At 40.8% G+C, this 12,885-nt stretch overlaps 1 protein-coding gene and 1 long non-coding RNA gene across 3 annotated transcripts in view; one reads left to right on the forward strand and one right to left on the reverse strand.

Annotated features, from left to right (window-relative positions):
• Positions 1-9,974: 9,974 nt before the first annotated feature.
• The window catches only part of AKR1B10 (aldo-keto reductase family 1 member B10), a 14,033-nt gene continuing 11,122 nt past the window's right edge, over positions 9,975-12,885 (reverse strand). For both annotated transcript variants that reach the window (XM_017532626.2, XM_037739980.1), the window contains exons 8-10: positions 12,714-12,797; positions 11,989-12,071; positions 9,975-10,336 (exon numbers count right to left, since the gene is read on the reverse strand). In XM_017532626.2, the coding sequence (XP_017388115.1) occupies positions 10,294-10,336; positions 11,989-12,071; positions 12,714-12,797 (210 nt within the window). In that variant the 3' untranslated portion in view covers positions 9,975-10,293. The remainder of the gene's footprint in view (positions 10,337-11,988; positions 12,072-12,713; positions 12,798-12,885) is intronic.
• The window catches only part of LOC108307284, a 2,893-nt gene continuing 767 nt past the window's right edge, over positions 10,760-12,885 (forward strand). Inside the window, exon 1 of the long non-coding RNA XR_001826483.2 lies at positions 10,760-10,942. This is a non-coding gene — a long non-coding RNA (uncharacterized LOC108307284). The remainder of the gene's footprint in view (positions 10,943-12,885) is intronic.

The raw sequence follows: 12,885 nt of genomic DNA on the forward strand, positions 1-12,885 counted from the left end.
AAAAAAAAAAAAAAGAAAGAAGCAAAAAGAAAAAGAAGACATACATGCATCCAATAAACATATTTTTTAAAAAGCTTAGATCACATCATTAGAGAAATGCAAATCAAAACCACAGTGAGATACAATTTTACACCAGTCAGAATAGCTATTATTAAAAAGTCCAAAAATAACAGGTGCTGGCAAGGTTGCAGAGAAAAAAGGAACAATTACACAGTGTTGGTGGGAGTGTAAGTTAGTTCAACCATTGTGGAAAACAGTATGGTGAGTTCTCAAAGACCTAAAGACAGAACTACCATTCAACCCAGAAATCTCATTGCAGGGTATATACCCAAATAAATACCGATTATTCTATCATAATAACACATACACACATTTTTATTGCAGCACTACTCACAATAGCAGAGACATGGAATCAACCTAAATATCCTTCAAATGGTAGACTGGATAAAGAAAATGTAGTACAAATACACTATGGGATACTACACTGTTATACCCGAGTGAGTTAGAAGGAAAGCGCCACACTCTGAGTTCCAATTGAGAGTCCTTTATTGCTGGCGACTGAGAGTCAGCTCGCGCTCAAAATCTCTTGGCCCGGAGGAAGAGGCTTGATTCCTTTTTATAACTTGCCTAAGATAGGGGAGGGGGAGCCTAGCTGAAGCAGAGTTTACAGAAGCAGAACAAGCAAGTTAGATAAGGAGGCTGGTAACTAGGAGGCAGGAGGTTCCTATGATTGTTTGTTACTAAGGAGGGTACACACAACTCATGATTGCTGGTTACCAAGGGGGGTATTCAGTATTTGTCATACAATCAATCAAGGGGGGATTCACAAGAGCAAGTAGGCTTGCCAAGCAGGATATGGTTACAATGTTTATATGTTTCTACAGTTCTAAGTACAACATGACCCGGCACAGGAACATGGCCCAGATATGCACTCAATGGAGAAATGGGGGGAGGGGTGAGACGGAGGTTGAGATGGAGTCTGTCTGACTCTCAGCAAGATGGAGTCTGTCTGGCTAATACAGAGTAGGTTAGCACAACACAACCATAATAAATAAATAAAAAAGAACAAGATCATGTCCTTTGCAGGATCATGGATAGAGTTGGAGGCCATTATCCTTAGCAAACTAATGGAAGAACAGAAAATCAAATACTGCATGTTCTCACTTATTAGCAGGAGTTAAAAGTTGAGAACGTATGGAAACATAGAGTGAACAACAGCCACTGGGTCCTACCTGAGGGTTGAGGTTGGGAGGAGGGAGAGGATCAGGAAAAATAACTAATGGGTACTAAGCTTAACACCTGGGTGACAAAATAATCTGTACAACAAACCTCCATGACATGCATTTACTTATATAGCAAACCTGCACACGTACCCCTGAACTTAAAGTCAAAAAAAAATTCAGAATATATTTTTAAGTTTAAAAAAAGTACATTACAAATACATCATTTGTGTAAAAAAGGCACATCTCAGGATAGACTGAGAATGAAGGAAATATACCAATATATTAAAAGTAGTCATCTTTGGGTGCTGGAATTACTGATTATTTTAATTTCTTTTATGAGCTTTTCTGTTTTCCTACATATTCTACAGTGAAATTTAAATTTGGCACTTAGAAAAAAATTTACTTTCAAAAACGGAACCTAAAAATCATGAACTTTCACCTGAATTCAACTGAGAAATGGGAAAATGTATTAATAAGGTGATACAGTTTGGCTCTGTGTCTCACCCAAATCTCCTGTCTAACTGTAATGCTCCTGTGTCGAGGGAGGGATCTGGTGGCAGGTGATTGGATCTTGGAGGCAACTTCCCCCATACTGTTCTCGAGATAGGGAGTTCTTGAAGATCTGATGATTTAAAAGTGGCAAGTTTCCCCTGTGCTCTTTCTTCAGCCGCCTTGTGGAAAAGGTGCCTGCTTCCCCTTTACCTTCCATTGTGATTGTAAGTTTCCTGAGGCCTCTCCAACCATGCAGAACCAAGTCAATTAAACCTCTTTCCTTTATTACTCAGTCTCAGGTAGTATGTTCATAGCAAAGTGAGAACAGACTAATATTCAAGGGTTGCTTGTTTTTTATATATTTTTGTTATATATATATATATACATATATGTATGTGTGTATATATATATATACACACATACACATATGTATATATGTGTATGTGTATATATATATATATAAACAGTTTTTAGAACATTTTACTGGATCAAATGCGTATCATTTTTCACTAGGAAAAAAAGTACCAAAATATAAATCTTTTTCCTTTTTCCCACAGTTTCTTTCTCAGATTGTTATAGCAGTTTTTGTTTGTTTGTTATTTAATGTCATTTTAAGTATAGAAAAATTAAAATATTAAATTTTTAGCATGAGTTACACTGTTTGTCTTTATATTGTGCAATGCCAGTTTTTACAGTCACCAACTTTATACAACTCATATTTAGGAGTTCATATATGTGTATATATGTTGTTCTTAGAAGAGTGGAAACACTGCATAAAACTAACTCAAATGTTTTTGTTTTTGTTTTGAAGCAGAGTTTTGCTCTTGTTGCGCAGGCTGGCATGCAATGGTGCAATCTCAGCTCACTGCACCCCCTGCCTCAGCCTCCTGAGTAGCTGGGATTACAGGCATGTGCCACCACGCCCAGCTAATCTTGTATTTTTAGTAGAGATGGGGTTTCTCCATATTGGTCAGGCTGGTCTGGAACTCCTGACATCAGGGGATCCACCTGCCTCAGCCTCCCAAAGAGCTGGGTGGGTGTTAGTCATCACACCCGGCCCAAATGTTTTTATTTCACTTCTTGATCTGCACACAGTCTACTAATATGCTCTTTTTTTTGGCTTACTGGTTGGTAAAGATATACTGAAAGGAAAATAAACTATGATTTCCCCTATCTTTTCATTTCTTCCATGTCATTTTCAGCATATGTGGTGTCTAGTAAACAGAGATAACATAATGAAGAACTCATATGACTAAGGCCCACCCCAGTGATCTCCCCATCTTAACATCAACTGATCTGAAACATTAATTGCACCTAAAAAATTTCTTTTACCATACGACATAATAATCATGCCAGTGTTAGTGTTCACAGATTCTGCCTATTCTTCAAGGAAGGAGGTTACACAGGGTAAGATTATATAAGGGTCATTGGAGGTTATCTTAGAACTCTGCCTATATTTACCTTGTGTTAGAATATCTGGCTATCAAGGCCTCCACCTAGCCTTTAACGAGCAAAATGGTTAAAGCCACCTCGCTTTTATGAGCAAAATGCCCCTAGACCAGATAGTTAAAGTCCCAATTAATCCCTCCAGTCAGATCAGGCAATTTGTTTTTTCCACAAGGGCAGTAAATGTCAATTGTGATACTAAACTGCTTGAGTCACAATTTCCATGTCAGGGAGCACAAATGCAAAGTCATGGTGCTGGGGAGGCTGCCAACGCTCACAGACACAACTGAAAATACTTTGCTTTGGATAAAACAATGAGAATCCAGGGAGCCTGGAGAATAAATATATACAGAAATAGGCTACTGAGAAGAGCAGTGCCTAAAGATGAATTGTATTATACCGAGAGATGCTATTTTAGCTACTTGGGTAACAAATGAATGCAAAAGTAAGTCCTGATAAAAAAAAATGTTGGCTGAGTACAGTGGCTCACACCTATAATCCCGGTATTTTGGTAAGCCAAGGCGGGCAGATCACTGGAGGTCAGGAGTGGGGCACAAGTACCAGCTTGGCCAACGTGATAAAACCCGATCTCTACCAAAAATACAAAAATTAGCCAGGCATGGTGGCACACACCTGTCATTACAGCTACTCAGGAGGCTGAGGCAGGAGAATGGCTTGAACCCAGGAGGCTGAGGTTGCAGTGAGCCGAGATCACACCACTGCACTCCAGCCTGGGCAAAAGAGTGAGACTTTGTCTCAACAAACAAACAAGCAAAAGTCCCTAAGTATATGCTCACAAATATTGAGCATTCAACTACAAGCAGGATAATGTATCAGACACTATACCAGGTGTAATCATGTCCGTCCAAAGTCCATGTCCACCCGGAACCGCAGATTATGACCTTATTTGAATATAGGCCTTTGCAGTTAGAGTTAGTTAAATTAAGATGATTGTATAGTGAATTAAGGTAGGTCATAAATCCAATAACTGGTGTCCTCATAAGAAGGTCACGTGAAAGCAGAGGCAGAAGTCAGAGGGAGGCAGCTGCAAGCCAAGGAACCCCAAGTCTTCTCAGTAGCCTGTTTGTTTCTGCATGTATTCATTCTCCAGGATCCTTGGATTCTCATTGTTTTATCCAAAGCAAAGCATTTTCAGTTGTGTCTGTGAGTGTTGGCAGCCTCCCCAGCACCGTGATTTTGCATTTGTGCTCTCTGACATGGAAATTGTGACTCAAGCAGCCAGCAACCACTGGAAGCGAGGAAGAGGCAAGAATTCTTTGCTGGAGCCTTCAGAGGGAGTATAGCCCTGCTGTCACCTAAATCTCGGACTCCTGGCCTCCAGAATTGTGCAGGAATAAATTTCTGGTGTTTAAGCTTGTAGTACTTTGCTACAGCCACCCTAGGAAAACTAATACAGACACTAATGGAGAAATAAAAACTAGAATAATGAAAACATTGCTATTCATAGGAGGAGAGCAAGGTTATGAATTCTGCTTATCAGTAAATATAGAGGAGCCATTATCTTTCTTTAACCTTCAGGATTATCCCAAGGTTGAAGCACTAGGGTATAGTTTTTTTTTCCAATCAGGAAAGCCTTTAACTATACCCCAGGAGCCTGATGTAAAGGCTGTCTTTACCCCTGCTTTTCACCTGAGCTGTCAGCACCCCTTGTTCATGGAGAGCAGTACCATGGCCATTCTCTGCTCACGGCTTCTCAGGTCTTCTGAATGCTGTGTCCTAGTAGGAAGCAGATCCTGGGACATATGCACACCCTGTTCAACTCACACATAGGAAGGAATTGCTAATAAGGGCAACGCACCATTTTCTAGCATGGAGTAGAACCGAATTAAAAGGATCGAATATGAGTGGTGCCGCAATTCCTATTTTACCCCTCACTAATATACTTGAATGAGAACAGAAGTAAAACTTCAATCATGAATTAAAGATTGACATTTTCCACATATCATCCCCAACTCCAAAATGATGATCTCAGTTCCAGTTCAAGGATGTTATACAGTCTCTGCAATTTATGACTAGCTGTAGAGTTCTTCATAAAATTACGTCAGATTATGTGAGTAGGCATTATGGGTTGTAACAATTAAGAATCTAGTTTCAGGGTGTTTTTTTTTAACCTGAAATTTGAGTTAAAAAGTAAAATTGGAGTAAAAACTCTTGCCACCCATCCATCCATCCATCCATCCATCCATCCATACATCATCCATCCATCATCCCATCCATCCATCCTTTCTTCTATCCTTCCTTCCATGCTTCCATCCCTCCATCCATCCATGGTTCCATCCATTCCATCTATCCATTTATTGAACAGATATTATTGAGGCAGGGGAATATAAGAATTAACAAAACACCAAAATCCCTTCTCCCATAGAGCTTACATTCTAGTGGATAGAAACAGGGTAAGCAAGCAAACAGCAAATATATAAAATATATGACATACTGATAAACAAATGCTAGGAAGAAGAAGAAAGCACAGAGGGAAAGAAGAAATATCAGAGGAGGTGGGTTAATTTTAAATAGGGTGATGAAGAAAGCCCTCTCTGAGAAGATGGTAAATCAGCAAGGAAATTAAAAATATAAGTCAGAGAATTATTCTAATATCTGAGGGCTGAGCATCCCAGGCAGTGAGAATAGCAAGGCCAATAGCCCTGGGGCACAAGCACCTCTCTTGTGTGATGTTTTAGTGATGGTCAAAATCTTCTTGGTCCCCAAAATCTTCTTGGTCTCCCTAAATTATCTGGGGGCTGATGTTTTTGAACCAACTAAAGTGCGAAGGCAGCACTATAAAATTTTAAGGGTGCAAAACTTTCATGAAATTTCTGGGAAAGCACTGACAACAAATGAGGAAAAACGAATTAGGTATAATTTAAAATTAAATGTAATCAAATTCCACTACATTGTATATTCAGAATAGTATTTCTAAAATTAAAAGGCTTGTTAAATGAGAATAATTTCAAGTAAAAGTGTCCTTTTCATTTGGTTTTCCCAGTGAATGCATAAAATGAGTTAAATCTCTGTTATTTTTTAAATCCTTAATGCCTCTCTTGATTGTAAAAGTGCATTTCCTATTGGTGGAAAGTTTGAAAATTATATAAAAGAATAACAAAAATAAACTTGTTGCCATATAACATTGAAAAAAACCCTGTTAATATTAGTATCTTTCCAGATAGATTTTCCTTTTATTTCTAAATTTTGTTGGTTTGACAGTAAAAAAAAAAAAAAAAAAAAAGCTTATTTTAATTTGCATTTTTGTTACTAGTCTGAATAATTTTTCATGTCATTTAATGGTCAATTTTTATGTACCAGCTTTCCTTTTGGCATCTTAGATTTTTCTTACTGATATGAATAAGCTCTTTTGATTGTAAGAAAATTGCAAAATGGCTTTGTCCAAGTTTGTTTGTCTCCTATTTTTGTGTGTGTTTGTTTGGCTGTTTTTGTTTTGAGACGGAGTCTTGCTCTGTCGCCCAGACTGGAGTGCAATGGGGCAATCTCAGCTCACTGCAACCTCCGCCTCCTCGGTTCAAGCGATTGTCATGCCTCAGCCTCCCGAGTAGCTGGGATTACAGGTGTGTGCCACCATGCCCAGCTAATTTTTGTATTTTTATTAAGGAAAGAGATGTTGTTTCACCATGTTGGCCAGGTTGATCTCAAACTCCTGACCTCAAGTGATCCACCCTCCTCAGCCTCCCAAAGTGCTGGGATTACAGGTATAAGCCACCACCACTGGCCTAGTTTTGCATATTTTTATGTTCAGAGTTTACATTTCTATAGTCATGCACATTCATTAAAGCAAAAAAAAAAAAAAGTCTTATTTGTAACCATCTTTACTCTTCAGGGTCCTTTCAAATGTTACTGAAAACCTTTTTCCATAGGAGCCTCTCTCATCTGTTAAATATAATATGCAGTTAAATCTCACAATAATGCAGTAAGTAGAGTCAAAATAATTTTTAAATATTTCATATAGCAACAGCCTCACTGTGTTGCCCAGGCTGGTCTCAAATTCCTGGCCTCAAGCAATTTTCCTGCCTCAGCCTCCCAAAGTGCTGGTACTACAGGTGTGAACCACCAGGCTTGGCTGGGTCCAAATTTTTAATCATGTAAAATGCAGCGTTGTTGCAAGGTTGTTGAAATGACTGGAGCAGCCCTCAATAGTCAGGCATTAAGGAGTCTGGCTGGGAGATCCAAATCCCTTTAGGTCCCGTTCTAGTCTGGCATCATCTGGCCAGCATTTGCCACATCTCTCTTAAATACAGCAGGGTAAGTCTAGCCCTCTGGACTACCTGGACCTGGCAGGACAGTCACAGTGATTCCAGAATCTCCATGGTACTTGCTACCCATTTGTCCTCTCTTAAGAGACAGTGAGTGGAGAGAATACTTGGAACATAAGAGCCTCACTCCATGCCTCCCTGCTTCCCACGACAAGCTCTCCCTTTTCCACACTGACCTTACTTACCATCTTCCCCTCTGTGGTTGCTCCCCTTCCTTTCTCTCCATAAGGCAAGTTCCCACATTATCATAAGAGTTACTTAACACACACCTGTAGTATATACCTTATATTCTCTCCCCCAAAATGGTAGGTAACTTTGGTTTAGTTGATGTTGATGGTGGCTTTATTTCCAGTGAATTGGGACAAAATAGAGAATAAATTTTAGGATGGAGTCATTGTATTTGTTACAGCTGTGACATTGAGAACCCTAAGGCTGGCAAGGTTCTCATTACTCGAGATATAAATGCTGAAAATATAATCAGAAAACTGGTTGGGTGAGGTGGCCGTGCCTGTGATCCCAGAACTTTGGAAGGCAGAAGCGGAAGGATCACTTGAGGCCAGGAGTTTGAGACCCGCCTGGGCAACACAGCAACATAGCAAGATTCTATCTCTGTAAAAAATAATTAGCAGGACATCATGGCCTGTGCCTGTAGTCCCAGCTACTCTGGAGTAAGCTGTAATCATGCCACTGCACTCCACTCCAGCCTGGGCAACAGAGCAAGACTTCTCTACAAAGACAAAAAAGCAGAATAACTAAGAAGTTGCTTTTTAAAACACAGCATTTCTCCATATTAGCTTTTAAAATTTACCTCTATTTGATTAAATTCAAGTGAAACCAAAAAAAGTCACACAGTAGAAACCCGACTATTTTATCCTATAACCTAAGCTTTTTATCAAGTCAGTCCTAATTACATTCACATGAAGAAGAAAATTTTCACAAAATGCTCACTAAAGAGATATTACTGGGCTCTGGGTTGAAATTGCTTCCTGTGTGTCAACTGTATACATTTTATATACATTTTAAAAGCACCTAGTCTATGAGATTGTGTGTGGATGTGTACATATATACTAAAAATACAAAAATGTAGATGGGAAGTACACCAATCAAAGTTCCAGCCAGGAGAACAGAAACTAGGCTAAGATTTTAAAATACTGGATATTTGATTCAAATAACTGGTTATAATAAGTGATCAGTTACACATGATGGAAGAGCTGGACTATCAAAAGGAGACGATGAGGCAGTTTAGCAGCAGCAGGAAGAGAACCCGGCCCTAAGGAAGAGGGTCAAAGAAAGAGAGCTGCTTCGTCATCCCAGAAGCTTTGTCTGTTAGGAGACAGAATCAAGGTGGAGTCTGCCTGGAAAAAGCTGGGCCCACAGAGGAATGTGACTTCTACTGGAGATGCCACTCAAGGTCAAGGGACAGGGAGAGAGGGTGAGAGAAGCGCCTGGCTCCTCCCTTCTCCATACCTTCAGGCTCCTAACAGTACCTCTCACTGAGCAATCCCAGGGAAGTTGTAACATAGCAAGGAAGCCTGAGAATGTAGGTGTATGTACCCCCCAGCCCCAACCAGAGGATGCGAGGACTCACCAATTTAGGATAGGCATTTACCTCTGGGGAGGGAGACAGGGAAATGGGGATGGGGAGAGGGACAAAGTGGTTCTTGACTATATCAGTAACCCCTAATTTCTTTAATGTTTTTTTTTTTTAAAAAAAAGGTTTGGAGCCAATATGGAAAAATGTTAGCATTTGTTTTTGTTTTGAGACAGGGTCTCTCTCTCTGTGTCACGAGGCTGGAGTGCAGTGGTGCAATCTTGGCTCACTGCAACCTCCACCTCCCACCTCAGCCTCCTGGGTAGCTGGGACTACAGGCGCGCACTAACACACCCAGCTAGCATTTGTTAATATTATCAGGTGGGCAGCCAGGTATTCATTAGTTTATTTTCTGTACATGTCTACATAGTAGGAATATTTCATAAGAAGCAATTATTATAGGAAAAACAGAAATGTTCCAGATTAATGGCAATAAGAAGCATCTTTATTGTTTTTCACCCCATTTCCCAAGGAAATGCCACACCTCTCTCAATGAACAGTAGCATCTTCGTGGAATTTGCAGGCTCTGCTATTGAGTCCTTGGCATGAGGGTGTATTGAAGGCAAGGTGGGAGAGCAAGACGGAGTGAGTGGAGAAAGGCAAGGAGGAAAGGTGGCAAGAAAAGACTTGGGAGGAAGAGGATGACCATCAATTGCTGGGAGCTCTCCCAGAGCCTGCCTGCCTTTGAAACTTGGTTCAGTCACTTACTACCTGGGTGGCTTTGAGCAAGCTCCTCCTCCCTGCCCCCCACCTCCATTTCCTCTCCCAGCAAATGTGAATAATAAGATGCTAAGCGTACCTTATTTGGAAGATTATTTTGAGGATTCAATGACTTCACCCACAGGAAAACACTTCAGATTGTGTTGGCACATAATATACTCTCAGTACATTTTGGTTGTGATAATTATTTTTTATTATTTGTCTTTACACCCTCAGTGCTATGATAATTATTTTTTATTATCTGTCTTTATACCCTCAGTGCTGGCAGAATTTCTGTTGCTTGACAAACATTTGTTGAGATCAGATAAGTGGAAAAAATTGTCATTTGTTCATTCAAGCCATGCTTTTCTGTGATATTCTGATCCTAGTTGAACATACAGAAATAAAAATCTAAAACAGCACCTTGATTCTGTCCTACAACAGGACCAAGTTCACTGTGACCTCAGATAAGCTTGGCTAAAATAGAACTTGAGTGGAGATAGTCACACTTCAGCGAAGAGAGAGAATCCCCTACGTAACGTCACCAGGAGAGTCAACCTCAATATTCTGCGTGGAAGGGATGTTCCTGCAAATGAACGGAGCTGCAGAAAAAAAAAAAAAAAAAAAAAGAGAGAAACTATGTTCCATACAAGCAACAACTCTGGTTGAGAAGGCATTCTTCTCTAGTGGATTCTATGGTATTCATGCTCTCTCAGCCTCCTCCCTGCAAGAACACAAGAAGGGTGCTCACACCCTGACCTTCTCTCAAATCGATATAAGGGCTTTGCCAGGAAGGAGGGCAGGCAGTGACCAGGGCACCACAATAAACTCGGAATGACAACTCAGTAAGCCTGGTGTTAGACAAGGTGCCTTATAAGGCTTGTCCCAATCCACTCTCACAACATCGTGAGGTGGGAAACAACAGCAGAATTGACAGCTTAGGGATTGTTATGAGTATTAAACAAGGTCATAGCTCCGGCAAAGGGTTCGGGACCCTGGCACATTCTAAGCTAAAGTTCAATGGATGTCAGCTGTAATCAGTATTATCATCCTACTTTATAGGTCAAGAAACCAACTTGGAAAAACTAGGAAATGTCCCCAGTGTCACACAGCTAATAAACCAGTGGTAGAGTTGGATTTGAAGCCTGGTGGATTTACTCCTGAGCCCACCCACCACTGCTTCCTCCGGAAATGATGTTCATAGGAAGGTAAGCAGTTTAGTTTGGGGGATAGTCCCATAGGGGTGGGCAGGATAGATATGGAATATCATGACATGCAAGCAATGCTTGAGTTATTAAAACCATTTTTAAAAGGTGAAAAATCATTTTTGGCTATAGAAACACTGGAAGGGATTCAAATTGTCATTGAATTACAGACCTGGCAGTAATAAATGTCAGACAACTATCTTTGATATATTTAATTGACTACATTAATCATAAAATACTGATGGAAAAGATATGATTTAGAATGTCTGCCCAGCCAGAGTGAAAGCTATTTCTTCAACCACTTATATAAGATTTAAAGTAAAGTTACTACTTTACTTTAGTTACTACTCCATTAGGAGGCATTTGGAGATTGTTGCATCCAGCCTCCCTGGCCTTCTTGCTTGAATGCTCTAAACACATTCTCACCTCAGGGCCTTTGCACCTGCACCTGCTATTTGCTATCACTGCCTAGAATTCTCTTCACCTAAATGTCTATTTGGCATATCCCTCACAGCAAAGCCTCCCTTGACCCACCCCATACAAAGGATCGGTCACACTAACACCCACCACTTCCTATCCACTTCGCCCTACTTTATTTTTCTGTCTAGCATTTGTTACTGCCCGACATATATATTTTGAATTGAATTATCTCTATTCTCTCTTCTTCCCTCCCTCCCTCCCTAAGCCCGTGGAGGCAGGAACTTTGTACAGTATGATAACCCATGCATGCAGAAAATGCCTGGCACATAGATGACCATTAGATATTTATTGAATGAATGAATAAATGAATGCTCTGCCTCCTACCTGTTGATAGCATATCTTCTCTTACAATTCTAGCTCCACATCCAGAAGTTTAGACAATGAGCAGCAATTAGATAGGTGTCCCTCACAGTGATTTCCAGGTACCCCAATTTTAACTTTCAAAACTGCTCACAAAATAGTATTCGAAGCCAAAAGTAGTCCCAGCAGCACTCCAATCCTTCCAACTAACCCTCTACCAGTTTAGAAAAACTCCTGGCAATCCTCCTAGTTAACTGCATGCCACTTACTGCTGTATGTTACAGGCCCTCCAGTTTCTGTTGAAGCTGAGTATGGTTGCCATCTCCTCATCACTCAGTTTAAAGTCAAAGACCTGGAAAGGTGGAAATTTCAATACATCATCGGTAAGGCAGTTACTGTTGTGGTTGGAGACTGCCAGCCATTCTAGCAGGGAGTGAGCTCACATTCACAGCACAGACTGGCCACAGGAGTTTTTCCCATTATATCCATGGGATACCAATTTCCGAAATTAGATCCTATGCAAAGACTGCAATATTTGTAGTGTTCAGTGTTCCCGGAGGAAGGGAGACCAGGCTCACAGGCACTAAACCCCAGGTGTGGACAGGCCCTGTGCTCCATGATGGGCCCTTCCAAAGGACAGTTCTCTAAGGACAGATCACACCTCCTCTGCTGCCGGGAGGTGAGCAGGGAGGCCAAGACAGTCTGCTCTTGTGTGTGGCCCAGGACCTATCTGCTTAGGGACAACTGAGGGTCTTTTCAGTAGTGTGAGGCACAGCGGTGCTCAGACCAGACAGGGCTTCACCAGGCACTGCTCCCAGCATGTCGTTAGCCCATGGGTCATTCATCTAAACTCTACTGAGGTTAGCTCCCTGGGCTGGAAAATGATAGGATGGTGGGAAAGGAGGAGACCCACAGACATTAAGAGGCCTAGTGAGAGGTCCGCATGTCCCCTACTCCACTGAGGAATACCAGGGCCGACCAGCCAAGATCTTACCTGAATGTTCTCAACAATGCGTGCTGGTGTGACAGACTTGGGGATCACGATCACATTCCTCTGGATATGGAAACGGATCAGAACCTATGCAGAAAGGGGATATCATGTTTTCTCTCAGCTACCAGGACCCCTTCTTCTTTTTTTTTTTTTTTTTTTTTTTTTTTTTTTTGAG

Source organism: Cebus imitator, unplaced genomic scaffold, assembly GCF_001604975.1.
Source record: "Cebus imitator isolate Cc_AM_T3 unplaced genomic scaffold, Cebus_imitator-1.0 Scaffold77, whole genome shotgun sequence".
In the NCBI taxonomy this organism is placed as follows: domain Eukaryota; kingdom Metazoa; phylum Chordata; class Mammalia; order Primates; family Cebidae; genus Cebus; species Cebus imitator.